Source organism: Eleutherodactylus coqui, chromosome 2 (assembly GCF_035609145.1).
Source record: "Eleutherodactylus coqui strain aEleCoq1 chromosome 2, aEleCoq1.hap1, whole genome shotgun sequence".
Lineage (NCBI taxonomy): Eukaryota > Metazoa > Chordata > Amphibia > Anura > Eleutherodactylidae > Eleutherodactylus > Eleutherodactylus coqui.
Genome location: NC_089838.1, coordinates 315104892 through 315117249, shown reverse-complemented (window position 1 = coordinate 315117249; position 12358 = coordinate 315104892). Strand labels below are relative to the sequence as shown.

At 47.2% G+C, this 12358-nt stretch overlaps 1 protein-coding gene across 1 annotated transcript; it reads right to left on the bottom strand.

Annotated features, from left to right (window-relative positions):
- Positions 1 to 626: 626 nt before the first annotated feature.
- On the bottom strand, positions 627 to 12261 carry LOC136610875 (DAN domain family member 5-like). Its single transcript, XM_066590073.1, has 3 exons — positions 12186 to 12261; positions 1985 to 2547; positions 627 to 1451 (listed from the first exon to the last, which is right to left on the bottom strand). The coding sequence occupies exons 2-3, from the start codon at positions 2342 to 2344 to the stop codon at positions 1176 to 1178; spliced, it is 636 nt and encodes a 211-aa protein (XP_066446170.1). The 5' UTR covers positions 2345 to 2547; positions 12186 to 12261; the 3' UTR covers positions 627 to 1175.
- Positions 12262 to 12358: the final 97 nt, after the last annotated feature.

Genomic DNA, 12358 nt, shown 5'->3' with positions numbered 1-12358 from the left:
CAACATTATACAAAGACTCCATATACATCGTTTTCATAAGAACTCTGATTTCCTGTGCAAAGTGCATTATGTGGCACAAAAGGGTTGGTTACTATATTAAAGGGGTTCTCTAGTTTTATGCAAATAAAGTTCTGCAACTTTAGGACTTGCAGTTCTTCTCTGCCATACCTCTGATCTGAGATGGGCCCAGATTTCATCTGTCCAAGATGGCTACAGCAATACTCTAACTACCTAATGCACTGCTCTGATTGGCTGATGCTGATCACATGAGCAGCTCTGGCAAATTACAGAAGGTATAATACATTAGCAGTCCAACACTACCAATATGCATGGTGAGGATTAGGTAGTGACGACATTGGCCATCTTGGCTAGCCACACATAGGACCCAAACTGGAGGATCAGAGGGACAGCAGAGAATGGAAGGCAATATACCCCTTGTGATCCCAGGGCAGAGTTTTGTCCTGAGACGAAGGGTTGCTTTACAGAGTAGTTTTCCAGGCAGCGCCTGTTAGTCTCAGTATACTCTGAGGTCAGAGCGGAAACCTCTGCTCCATCCCCAATGTAGTGGCTAATACAGCCCTCATTCAGCTCAACGAGAGTTGCACCTGCAATTACAAGTTCTGGCCACTACATGGGTCAGAGCAGTGGCTTCCATTCTGATCCCTTTGTTTCCTGACACTGACAGCAGGTGCTGCCTAGAACACACTTTCAAGTCAGTGGATACATTCTAACAAGGAAAATCAACTGTAGAAACAGACTGGGTCAGGCTTCCAGCTTTTGAGTGTAATGAATTTGGATTCACTGACTAAGCTGACATATTAAAAGAGTGGATATTTAAATATGAGAAATTCTGAAACTGAAGCTTAGAACTGAGAAACCCCTTTCAAGTCCAGTAACTAATGAATCAAGGAATGTACAAAAGTATAAAAAATTTTAAAAAGTCAATTAAAATCTGGATACAGAATGCAGAACATTCCAGTGTCGTCATTAGTTTTGCATCCCCGTCCAAAGGGAGCAGCGTCAAAACAAATACTAAAAACAAAAGAAAGTCATAATCTGTGTCATACACATCTGAGGGTCATCCGGTATCATTGAGGGGTCCCACTTTTCCAGTGGTAAGGACTATAGATCAGAGGCCATTCTAGAGGCCCTGTGTCAGTCTTAGTCTGTTGCGTTTAATACCTTGGCAGACCCTCACCACTGCCAACTTGGCTGAGATGGTCATCGTGGATCTCACAGCCACATTCTTCTACAAGAACCACCTCTTCCCACGACACCTGACCGCCACGACAGCGTAGGGGGAGATAGACCCGCTTGGAAACGACAGGGGTGCACGATGAGCAGGGCTGAGGCAGTGCAGAAGGCCAACCGGGAACGTAGAAGGAGTTGCACTGCCCAAAGCAAAACTTATTTGGAATCTGCAGTGGAATGCAGTGCTTTCTGAAGAGGTTCTAAAAGAGAAGGAAGAATTATTAAAAAGGGATCATTTAGCCAGCTGCGAGTTTTACTCAAGATCTTAATATATAAAAGTTTGTTCATCCTCAAGTGAAGCCAAGTTACAAAGTTTTAGTGACTGAACAGGTTTAACACAAAATCAGTAGTACTTACCCCATCCTCAGCCCCAGGAATCCAGACCAATCAGAAGCCACAGCACCCAGGTGCCATTCTCCTGACATATCCAATCATAGGCTGGAGCCATGCCACCAGGAGAATGGCACCTGGGTGCTGCAGTGGTCTGGTGGTAGCCATTTCTAGAAAGACCATAGGACTGCAGGGCTGGATCACTGATGTTAAAGACGGGCAAGTACTGCTGGTTGTGTTATATTTAACAGCTGAATATGCTTAAACATAACCAGACAACCCCTTTAATGGAGGGCTACTGTTAGGAAACACTACAGTTTGAGGAGCCTATTAGGTCTTAAATATGCTTGTAACAGAGAATTCAGAGGGGGCTGGCATCCCTGAAGATTAGGCAAGTCCTTACCTGTGTGAATGGCACAGCATTGCATCTTGTCCTCTTCAGGGCATCGGGTTTGATTGGCAGCACCTGGTCAGAATACAATCTGTTTTCATCATTCTTGACAGCATTCTCCCAAATCTGTTTTCTTTGGAGGGCTGCTTCGTCCATTTGGCCCTCTAGAGGAACTCTAGACATTGCTTGGAAATCCCGCATCAAGGAATTAGCATTGTCCTTTTTGATGAAAGGTGGGTCTTTATGAGCTCCGGAGATCGCTGTCACCTGAGGTCTTCCAGGATCTCTGTCCACACTTATGTTAGATCTTCCTCCAAGGAATGGAGCTGAACTCACCAAGGAAGCAGCCAGAATAATTAGGAGCAGGAGCATTTTCTTCAGTAGTAACGCAGGTCCAAGGCTGTACAGTCTGGGGATCGGCCCCTTTCGTCAATCTTGAAGGGCCTCAAGGGAGCCCAGAGTCAAACGATGATTTACCTTCTTAGACACCAAAGGGACTGAGTGCCTTATATACCCAGGGAAGGACTCAGACTGGATAGTAATCTTAGGAGGGAGCAGTGTTCTACAACCCACACCTGTCAGGACAAAGAAAACACAAAAATTGGTTTGCAAAGAGGGATCTGCTGTCTGGTTTCATTCACACCTGTTTTGAGTTTCATAGGAGACAGGTGACGGGGTGTCTATTGGGAATATCTTGGTACAGACTTCAATTGAGCCACTCAATAGCCCTAATTTTGGCCATTTTCACCAAGTGATTCCTGCTGTTCTCCAGTGGTCACCATTGACCACTGCATCTATCAGTGTCTAGGCAGTTTTGCATTCTTATGGTGTTAAGTTTGAAGGGAGCAGCAATTGAGCATACAGGGTGTCAGTCCATTCAAAGGCTAAGAGGGGTGACAAGAGTTCATTAGTCCTTCAGTGGGGAGGATTCAACTGGAAACCATTGTTCCTAGTCACACATTTACTACCTCTGTCCTTTAGATAGGTGGTGTTTTTTGCACACAACCAAATGATGCTAATTAAGAAAAAAATAAATAAATTAAAATTGTTGTCCAGAAACACATTAACAGGGTATGACCCTTATCACTTCTGTGCTTTTACCCAGGAGCAATAGTTCCTGAAGCACGCCAAGATCTTTTCAAGCCATTTGCCTCCATTCAGAGTAAACAGGCAGTTCATAGGTGAATGACTGCCTGTTCACACGAGCCAACAGTTGTGTGGTGTTCAGCTTGACTAAAACCCAAGTAACGCCAACAAATGAGCGATTCTCATTCACCTGCCCTGGTGAGTTCTGAGTTAAAACAAGATGACAGTCACTCTAAATTACTCAAGTGACCAAGAAAGTGAAGGTCCCAAATGGAGGTGGCTGACCATGAACGCTGCCACTCAAATAGGCCTGCCAAAGATAGCTCACGAGGCCCAAACTATCTGATTCACACATGGAGTTCAGAATTCCTAAGACTGCAAGACAATCGAGTCTCACAAGGTTAGAGTCATAGTTGATTAGTGAGCCTGTAATCTGATGCATTTCCCCATCTTCTACCACCCAATACTCTGGAATTTCTGATAATCCAGAGCCTGGTGCCTTTATTACTGACTAAATATAACCGTGCCGCCACAGGGAGAGAATAAATAAATAGATTAGGCTCTCAGTGAAAGTGCTTCCTGCTCGTTATGAAATTAGAGCGCGGCTTATTATCCTATTGAATAGAGTGCGGCCGCCTGTCACCATCAGACGGGGACAATAGGCTTCTCCAGAGCAGCGCTCACCCTAATCTCATAAACTCGTTACAATGTTCAGCAACTCATTATGTAGCGCTAATGATCGGGCCTTGTTACAAATTAGCCACTTCTATGACTGCCCAGTATCTTGTGTTACAGGAGAGATGACAGCGCTCCACGCCACATTTAAATATCAATGGGATAGACGAGCCATTAACCGCTTTCAGCTCTGGAATAATTTATGCTGATTAATTCATCCCGCGACACCTAACGATTTACTGCGCACCACATTCTTCGCTCCTGTAGCCGCTGTGTAGATCGTGGGGCTCATTTACATCGGAGGAACACAATGTCAGGCAGATATGCGAGCCGGCACATGGCATCTATGAACGGTGCGGGTTTAAAGTAGGACTAATACAGAGGGCTTGTCGTTAGTGTACACAGCAGGCTGCTGACTAGTCACTTAGAGGGCTCATTCACAGGTGTATGCAGGTTTTGGTCATGTAATACAGACTACATTTATGTGACTAATGAGATAAAATAAAGCATATGTGCATTTATGGAGGTCTGTTCTGGCATGTAATATGCACCAGAATAGGACATGCTGTTTATTTCACACATCCAAGAGTTGCATGAAAGATACATCGTAACAAACCAGTTGAAGTTAGTGGGTTATATTCACAATATTATATAAAATGTGATGTAAATACCGGTATGCCGATGTGGATAGGCCCTCAGAACAAAAAAAAAAAAAAAAAAGGGGCTGCGTCATGAAAGGGTTAAAAGCAAAACCCACTCACTTTTTATCGCTTAAGTGAATTTTGAGCGATGATCGTTGCATCTAAATGGATCTTTAGTCCCCCCCAAAGCAAAATCTGGTAATGCAACGAATGTTCTATCTGCATATTGTGTGTACAAATCTGTGCGTGCGAATCTGGCCTTTGGCCATGTTCACATTAGATTCTTCAGAGAAAAAAAAAAAAGCTGCAGGTTTGTGTGGATCTCATCAAATTCCACATGTGGCGTTTGTCTTTCACCCCTTTCCCTATTTGAAGAGCTGACATCCTGCACCGTAGACGGATACGCTGCGGATTTATACTCCGCACCGCCGGTCAATTTTATGCTCAGATTTTCTGCAGAATCCGCAGCACTTCTACGTGTGAACATGCGCCAAAGGTGCGGTCATACAATGGAAATCAGCGTGGCTCCATCTCTAAAATCATGGCAAATCTATCCAAAGCCATTCTGCCAAGATGCACATGTGGATTCAGCCCTGCCAGCGGGCAAGGTCTGCGTGCAGAATATTCAAACGCATTTCTGCAAGTAATGACATGTTATTCCACACTGATGGAAGATAAACAATGCCTCTACGGCACCACCTATTGGAAGGCAGGATTCCTGCAAGTCAGACCATGCAGCAATGATTTGGCCTCGGTTACCAATTTCTGAGAAGGAAAGAACATGCGCTTATCTTTATCTTCTGTAGAAGGCACTGGCTCATAACTCCCAGAATTACAAGGTCTGACATTGACTTGCAGGAATGCTGCCTTCCAGTAGGTGGCGCTGTAGAGGCATTGTTCCATCTACTATTTCCATACATCCCAGAGGAGCATGCATGACCACAAGTCTCCACACTAGGTGCTCTCCCTAAGGAGACCTGATACCTTCCTGCTTAGAAGGTTGCAAGATCTGCAACGAGCTTCTAAGCAGAAGCAGAGGGGTTTGTAGAGTCCATCTAGTCTGGAAGTCACTGGGGTCCCAGATCAGACCTCATATGGATCCTTTCTTATGCCTCTATGGAGACCACCGACCAGATTTCCTTTTTAAAGCCAGTTTCACACAACCCTACAACTGCATGTATGTGCCTGTAATATGAAGTATCCCAGCCGGACCGTGGGCCTGCTGACCCCAGAGCACCATGTGACAAAGAGAAGTCTGTATTCCCAACCTTAAAGGGTGTTGCCCAGGGTTGGAAAAACATGGCCTATTTCCAAAGAGCACCACCCTTGTCATAAGGTTGTATGCGGTATTGCTGCTCAGCAGTATTGAAGTGAGAGGGAGGGGAACTGCAATACCAGACACAACCTTATGACAAGGGTGGTGCTCTTTGGAAATAGGCAATGTTTTTCCAACTCTGGACGACCCCTTTAAGGCTGCTTTTACACGACAGAGTCACGTGAGATTTAGGTGTTGTGAGATCCAGGAATATACAGAAGTGGAAAAAAAAAAGAAATCACGTTTTATCTTTGGGCCTTCCCTTGGAACGCAGCACTCCATGCTTTCAATGGGGCCAGAAAACATCGCAGGGCAGGTGATGCGAGGTCTCCCATTGCAAACAATAGGAAGAACTTTCCCATCCTGCTTTACCTGAAGTGGTTGGAGTTTTTAAAGAAAACCCTCCTGGCATCCGTGGGTAAGTGGCACATTGATGAGCACAATATTGGGCCAAGCTTCATGACCCGATATACTTGGCCATGTGTGGGAAGCCCTGGAGGGTTATCAGTCATTTTTTTGAGTACTGGGTGTTCAACTGCAGGGAAACCAAGAGACCCCAATACCCGTGTACACCGCCCCCAAATACATGCAGCAGCGATATGCATTCACTACCACTGTGCCATTCACTTCTGTGGGACTGGTGAGCGGGCCAAGCACCATACTCCGCTGTCTCCATAGACTGGATGCGGCAGTCACTCATGGGTACAAGTAGACTAGAAGCAGCCCTGACAATGGTGGGAATACTGTATATTGTCTGACTGATACACGAGGCCCTGTACTGGGATACAGGATGAAACTGTCACCTACTTGTGTGCAGCTGTGTATACAGGACTACGCCTGCGGTATCCCTGGTCCCTCTATGGGGACTCAGCTGTCACCATCACCGCCTTGTATATACTGCTCAGGCACCACTAGTCTGACACCTGGTCATGAGGAAACCCCGATAGTCCAGATTAAGAGCAACATGAACACTGATCTGGGATTAACCCTTTCGGGGCGTTGGAAGCCACTTTCACCGCTACGTCAGGTCACACACCGACAAACCCCGATGTGAAACTATCACAGCACCTGACACTCATGTGCGCCGTCCTGCAATTTTGCAGCAAAGTGTCGGGCCGGCTTCACACAGGTGAGCCAGATCCCACATGAGGGATCCCGCAGAGGATTCCAGCTGTGCCCCCGGCTGGTGACAACACGTACCTGCATTATCTGTATTGTGGATGACCGCGGCAGCTCGCCGTTGGTCATGCACAGTACATATTCATCACCATATTTGTATTTCCTGCACCATCGTTAGGCAGTGACCAGTATCTGCAGTCCATGAGCAATGGTCCCTGCATATGGGTTGTTGGTTGGACGGCCCCCATTGACTATACTGGGGGTCCATCTCTAGCTAAATAGAGCATGCTGTGGGATATGCCATTCGTATCTGTGAGCGTGAAGGAAAAAGCAAGAGTACGTGCCTTCCAATGCGTGCGATTTGCTGCGGATCCTCCGTGCGGATGTCAAATAGTGGATTCCGCAGTAAACATCCGGTCGTACTTGGTTAAACAGAAAAATCACAATGTTGCCAGTAGAGATACTTGAGTTGTGGTTGACCAATGTGCCAAGTAGGTATGGAGGAGATGGATACTGTGCCACATGGAAAGGCTGGCATATAATATGAGAATGCTTGGTCTGGGCGAGAATGTGGGTGAGTAACTGGTGAGTGACAGAAAGCAGAGGAGGGGGGGGGGGGGTATAAAGGGTACATAGTCTGATTGGGTCACCGTTACTAGCAGGATACCACAGGGGGCGGTACTGGGCACTATTTTAATATATTAATGATCTGGTAGATGCATCGTGCAGTCAGATAGCAATATTTGCAGATGATACAAAACTAAGTAATTCGCACAAGAGGACAGAATGTTACATATAGAGCTGTGTAAAGGGCCATTTAGACGCAACGATCGCTCAAAATTCACTTAAGCGATCAGAAGTGAGCCATGGTTCAGCTTTTAAAGGAGACTGTTTAAAATTCACTTTAAACCAACTTATGGTTGGAAAAAAAACAGACGAGGCGGACGGGAATTTGTCGCTCTTATCGTCGTGTAGTGTTTACATTTAACGATAAATGATTGTTTGAAAGGCGCGTGTATCAGTGAAGGGAAAGATAAGCTAAATGACTGAAGAGATTTAATTGAAAGCAAACTAAAAGCAGACTGCCAAACGATAGATTATAAGCAGACTGAAAGAGGATGAACGATTTACTAACAAAAGGTGCACAATGGGCGCACGTTTACACGCAACTATCACTCACTTCCAATGAACTTTGAGCAATAATTGTTGTGTCTAAATGGGCCTGAAGGTGGTGGGCAGACTAGGTGTAACAATGATTAATGTCAGGTTCTGCACAAGGGCAGGAAATCCATGTCACCATTACACACTAAATGGGAAACCACTGGGGACACCAACATGGAAAAGGACCATCTGCTGAACATGACTTTAGCCCAAGGCCTCATGTCCACAGCAAAAATGGGATTTTAAAATCCGCACTGGTCTCCCACACGTACGATCCGTGCCCATAGGGGATCATTGGGCACCTGCAGGCAATTAAATACCTGTGGAGGTCATTTTCCCCGGTGTGTGGATCGCAGCACGCTCCATTTTTGTGCGGCTTTCCCACACGGCCGGCTCCCGTTGAAGCCAGTGGAAGCCGTCCACATCCGTGGTACAGCTGCAGCTGTCACTGCGTCCCATGTCGTGGGAAAGCAGGAGTTTAAAAAAAAGGCAGTGCATGCGCCCGGCAGACTGCAGGCATCCCAAGCACATCCGCCATGCAGAAAAGAAGATCTGGCCTGCGCGGAGGAGAACCCCGCAGTGTCCGGACAGGCAAGTAGAATGTATTTTCTGGCCTCATGTCTGCAGGCCGGGTAGAATCCGCTGCCGGATTCTGCACAGGGGGACCGCGTGGGCCCATGGACATGAGCTAAGGGCTCCCACACACACACACTTGTGTTTTTTAATGCTGCGTTTGTTTTTTAACCATGAATGTCAATGGAATTTTCTAATGTTAAAAACGCATCACAAGTTTGTGTGAGGTTTTTTGGGTTTTTTTTATCAGAAAGTTCTATTGACAATCGTGTTAAAAAAAGAAAATGCAGCATTAACACAACGTTTTTAAAAAAAAAAAAACAACAGTCACCTATCCCATTCGCTACCTTCCCTAACGGAACCCAAAAATAGTGACAGGCGGTCACATGCCGTTCACTATGCACGTGACCGCTCAGCCACTCACAGGCTTCAGTCAGGATAGTCAGTATTGGATCAGTGGGGTTCTGCCAGCTGTATCCCCCGCTGATCAGCTGTTTGCTCATGTACAGAGTTAATTTCTACAGTAAGCAGACAGCTCTGTTCTCATTGCAGTGGCCAGGCTTGGTATTACAAGCCAGTCACTTTAGTGAGAATTTTGCCTGCAATACCAAGACTGACCACTGCAGTGAGAACAGAGCTGTCTGCTTCATGCACAAGTCAGCTCAGTGTACAGCAGATCGATGAGGTTCCTGGGCATTAGACACCTATACAAAACTTGATGATCACCAGTAGTTTTGCAAGTGGACAACCCCCCTAGAGGGCTATTCTGGGGCATTCTGAACCCTCAATGATGTCCTAGAACAAAAAAGAAAAGAAAAGCCATTAAGGAACAGAAAGGCCTCTATTTGACTAAAAAGCCTGTGCAAGGACTTGTCAGTCAGCCAGTCTATTGACTAGTACAGGTGCCACCATGATCAGACTAGCTCTGCAGCATCACTCTAGTTTATACCAGAAGTAGTCAAGTTATAGCGCAGACTCACACCAGATTATAGGCTTCAGAAACAATGAAGTATCCGAATGGAGATCAGGCGATGCTTTTATCACCTCAGGGCCGACATGTATTCACTGCACCATTTTGTGCCCCAAGAAGATGGGCAGCCAGATCTACCACCTCTTGCCGCACCCCCAGTGCCACCCTCTATTGCGCACTATTAGCACTCACCATGTCTTCCAGTTTTTAAAGCTTTTACCTCAATTCTTCTCTTTAGTCTAAGGCAGCGGTTCCCAAACTGGGCTCCGCAAGTGACAGTCAAGGGCTCCAACCGAGCCGTGGTGGCGAACCTGCAGCATCTGTTCTGGAAGGGGCACGCAGAGCGCCATCTGCTAGCATGTGTGCCGACGGCTGCTCACGATCCTCCTCCCAAGTTCTGCAGGAGAGGACACGGGAGGAAATATTCTGGGTGCACGCACACTGACGTCAGTGTGCACCTGGGATCAGCACCAAGCAGAGGAGGAGCAGCGCTGACTACAAGGAGAAGGTAAGTATATGGGTTGGGGACCACAATTACTACGTGGGGTGCGGGGGGGGGGGGGGGGGGGGAACGACACTTCATGGGCCGCAATAGGGGGACAATATTACTATACAGGGCCAATATAGGGGAAGCTACTACTACTACTGGAGCCACCAATATAGGAGGTCACTCTTACTACACGGGGCGGATTTGCTGCGGTAGTTACAGTAGCCGTAGCAGCAGGCGGATACGACTTTGAAAAGCTCATCCACACTGGAAAAAGTCTGCACAAAACTGGACACTGACATATGGGGCGGGATTTAATTTTGCATCATGTTACTTTTAAACATAATGTATCTCAATAGCCCAGCCAGCGCTGCAGCAAAGTCTTTTTTTTTTCTAGAACAATGGAGGTACAAATCATATGTAGTGACAGGCCACGCCCCTAGCCCCTCCTCTGACCACACCCTCTGTCCCGCTTTGGGCCTCCACGAGAAACTTGCTTCAAGAAGGGCTCCCTGGCTGAAAAAGTTTGGGAACCGCTGGTCTAAGGGGTTGGTCACATTGTGTACATTTAGCACACGAGGATGTACAGAGGTATGCAGTGTTAGGAGGAACCAGTCACTGGGTTTATGCTGGCCGAACCCCAAGCAGTATGACGCCCCCGAGTGCCATTCTGAAACCCAGCATTTCAGAACAGACGTTTGACTCTGCACAGAGCTCTGAGCCACAAGGGACTCTCCCTGCCCGCATCATACTGTCAGCCCTCTGTATAAGAGCTGAGCGCTGCCAGTCTACATGATGCCAGCACCGCCCACCTGACTCAGAGCGCCGGTCCCAAGTCAAACTTCGATGCCGCAGCGTTTCAGGACATACATAGACGGAGTACATACATGTCTTGGTTCAGGCTACCTGTAGTTCAGCCAGTATGACCCTGCTGACCGATCCCTTTATATCTACACATTAAGGAGTTTACTGCTAAAATAATAATAGTTTGAGCTTCTGGGCTTAAGAGACGACGACATTCTCCTCTGGTCGACCCGCAGGATGCAGCCGAGCGACTCCCACGCCGCTGCCTTCTGCGTGTACAGCGGGTAGAAGACATGACCGCTGCAGGTAGTCCACGCTACACCCAGAAGCCAGCAGCATCTAAGGGGCCGCCTAGAGGAGAGTCTAGGCTCATGCCTGGTAGTGATAAAACCCCTTTAGATACAGACTGTTACCTACTTACAGCAGGCCGAGCTTACAGGCTCAGAGCAGGCGAGCCGCTCACCCGGGCAGACAGGTTATCAGCCATGTAGTGCTCACAGGTTATCACTCACTGTCGCTGGATGGCGAGCTTCTCATGCTGCATAAAACGCTTCGCATAGAGGGTGAAGCGCTGAGCGAGAAGTCAGCGATCCAGCGATGAAGTTGCTATTAATGGTCTACACAAGTACCAATGACCTTGGCGAGGAGGTCAGCGCTCGTGTTGTCGGTCACCCGACCGTCAGCCCGTGTAAGAAGGCCATTATACGTCCCTTCACCAGTGTGAGCCCTAGAAGCTGCTGCTCAATGCACTGGGGGGCGCCGCTGAGTCATCCACCTGATAGATGGTGATCACATCACATCTGCACCAAGTCAGCAACATGTGAAGTGAGCGCACCCAGAACAGGACGTCACCGGGAGCTCCTTAGAGTTACATTGTAGAACTTTTAAAGCACATTTGTAACAGAAAAAAAGTTTTACACACTTCTACATTTTTTACAGACTTTCACAAAAAAAAAAAAAATAGTCAGGTATATAATTTTTCTTCATGCAGCAAAACCAGTTCTTGTTTCCCACAAGGAAGCTGCAACTAGAGGAGTCAGACATGGGCAACAAGAGAAAAGTGTGCTCTTCATCTTTAAAGCAGGTGTGACCAATCCTATCAGGTCTGCGGGTAGGACCAGCAATACTGCCTAAACAACCAGCCACCGTGAATCAGCCAAACCAAATAACCAATCACCGGGAACGAGCCAACTCAGATAGCCAATCACCGGGAATGAGTAATCCAAACAACCAATCAGGTGTGCATTTGGGGAGTAACATAGATATATGCCTGCCGGGGGGGGGGGGTCACAGCACAGTGTGAGCGGCTCCATAGAGCGACGCTACACAGTAGTAAACCGGGCACCAGTACACCAGCTACGATACCGCCTCCCTGCATTCACCTCTCCGGCCGCTGTCAGTGAAGCACAGACTGACATTCATGCTGCCGCTCGGCCTATTTATGACAGCCGGGCCCGCCCCGCCCCTTCATGTCTCAGTCATTACAGCTAATTAGTGCTACTTAGAAGTAATGAAACAGGCACTGCTGGCCGCCGTCTAAGCAGGCGATTAGCGG

What these genes read in the sequence shown, in the direction of transcription:
- LOC136610875 (XM_066590073.1), bottom strand. Translation starts at nt 2,344, where the DNA reads ATGCTCCTGCTCCTAATTATTCTGGCTGCTTCCTTGGTGAGTTCAGCT. An exon ending in ATGCTGTGCCATTCACACAG is followed by an intron (nt 1,452 to 1,984) that starts GTAAGGACTTGC and finishes CTTCTCTTTTAG; the next exon opens with AACCTCTTCAGAAAGCACTG.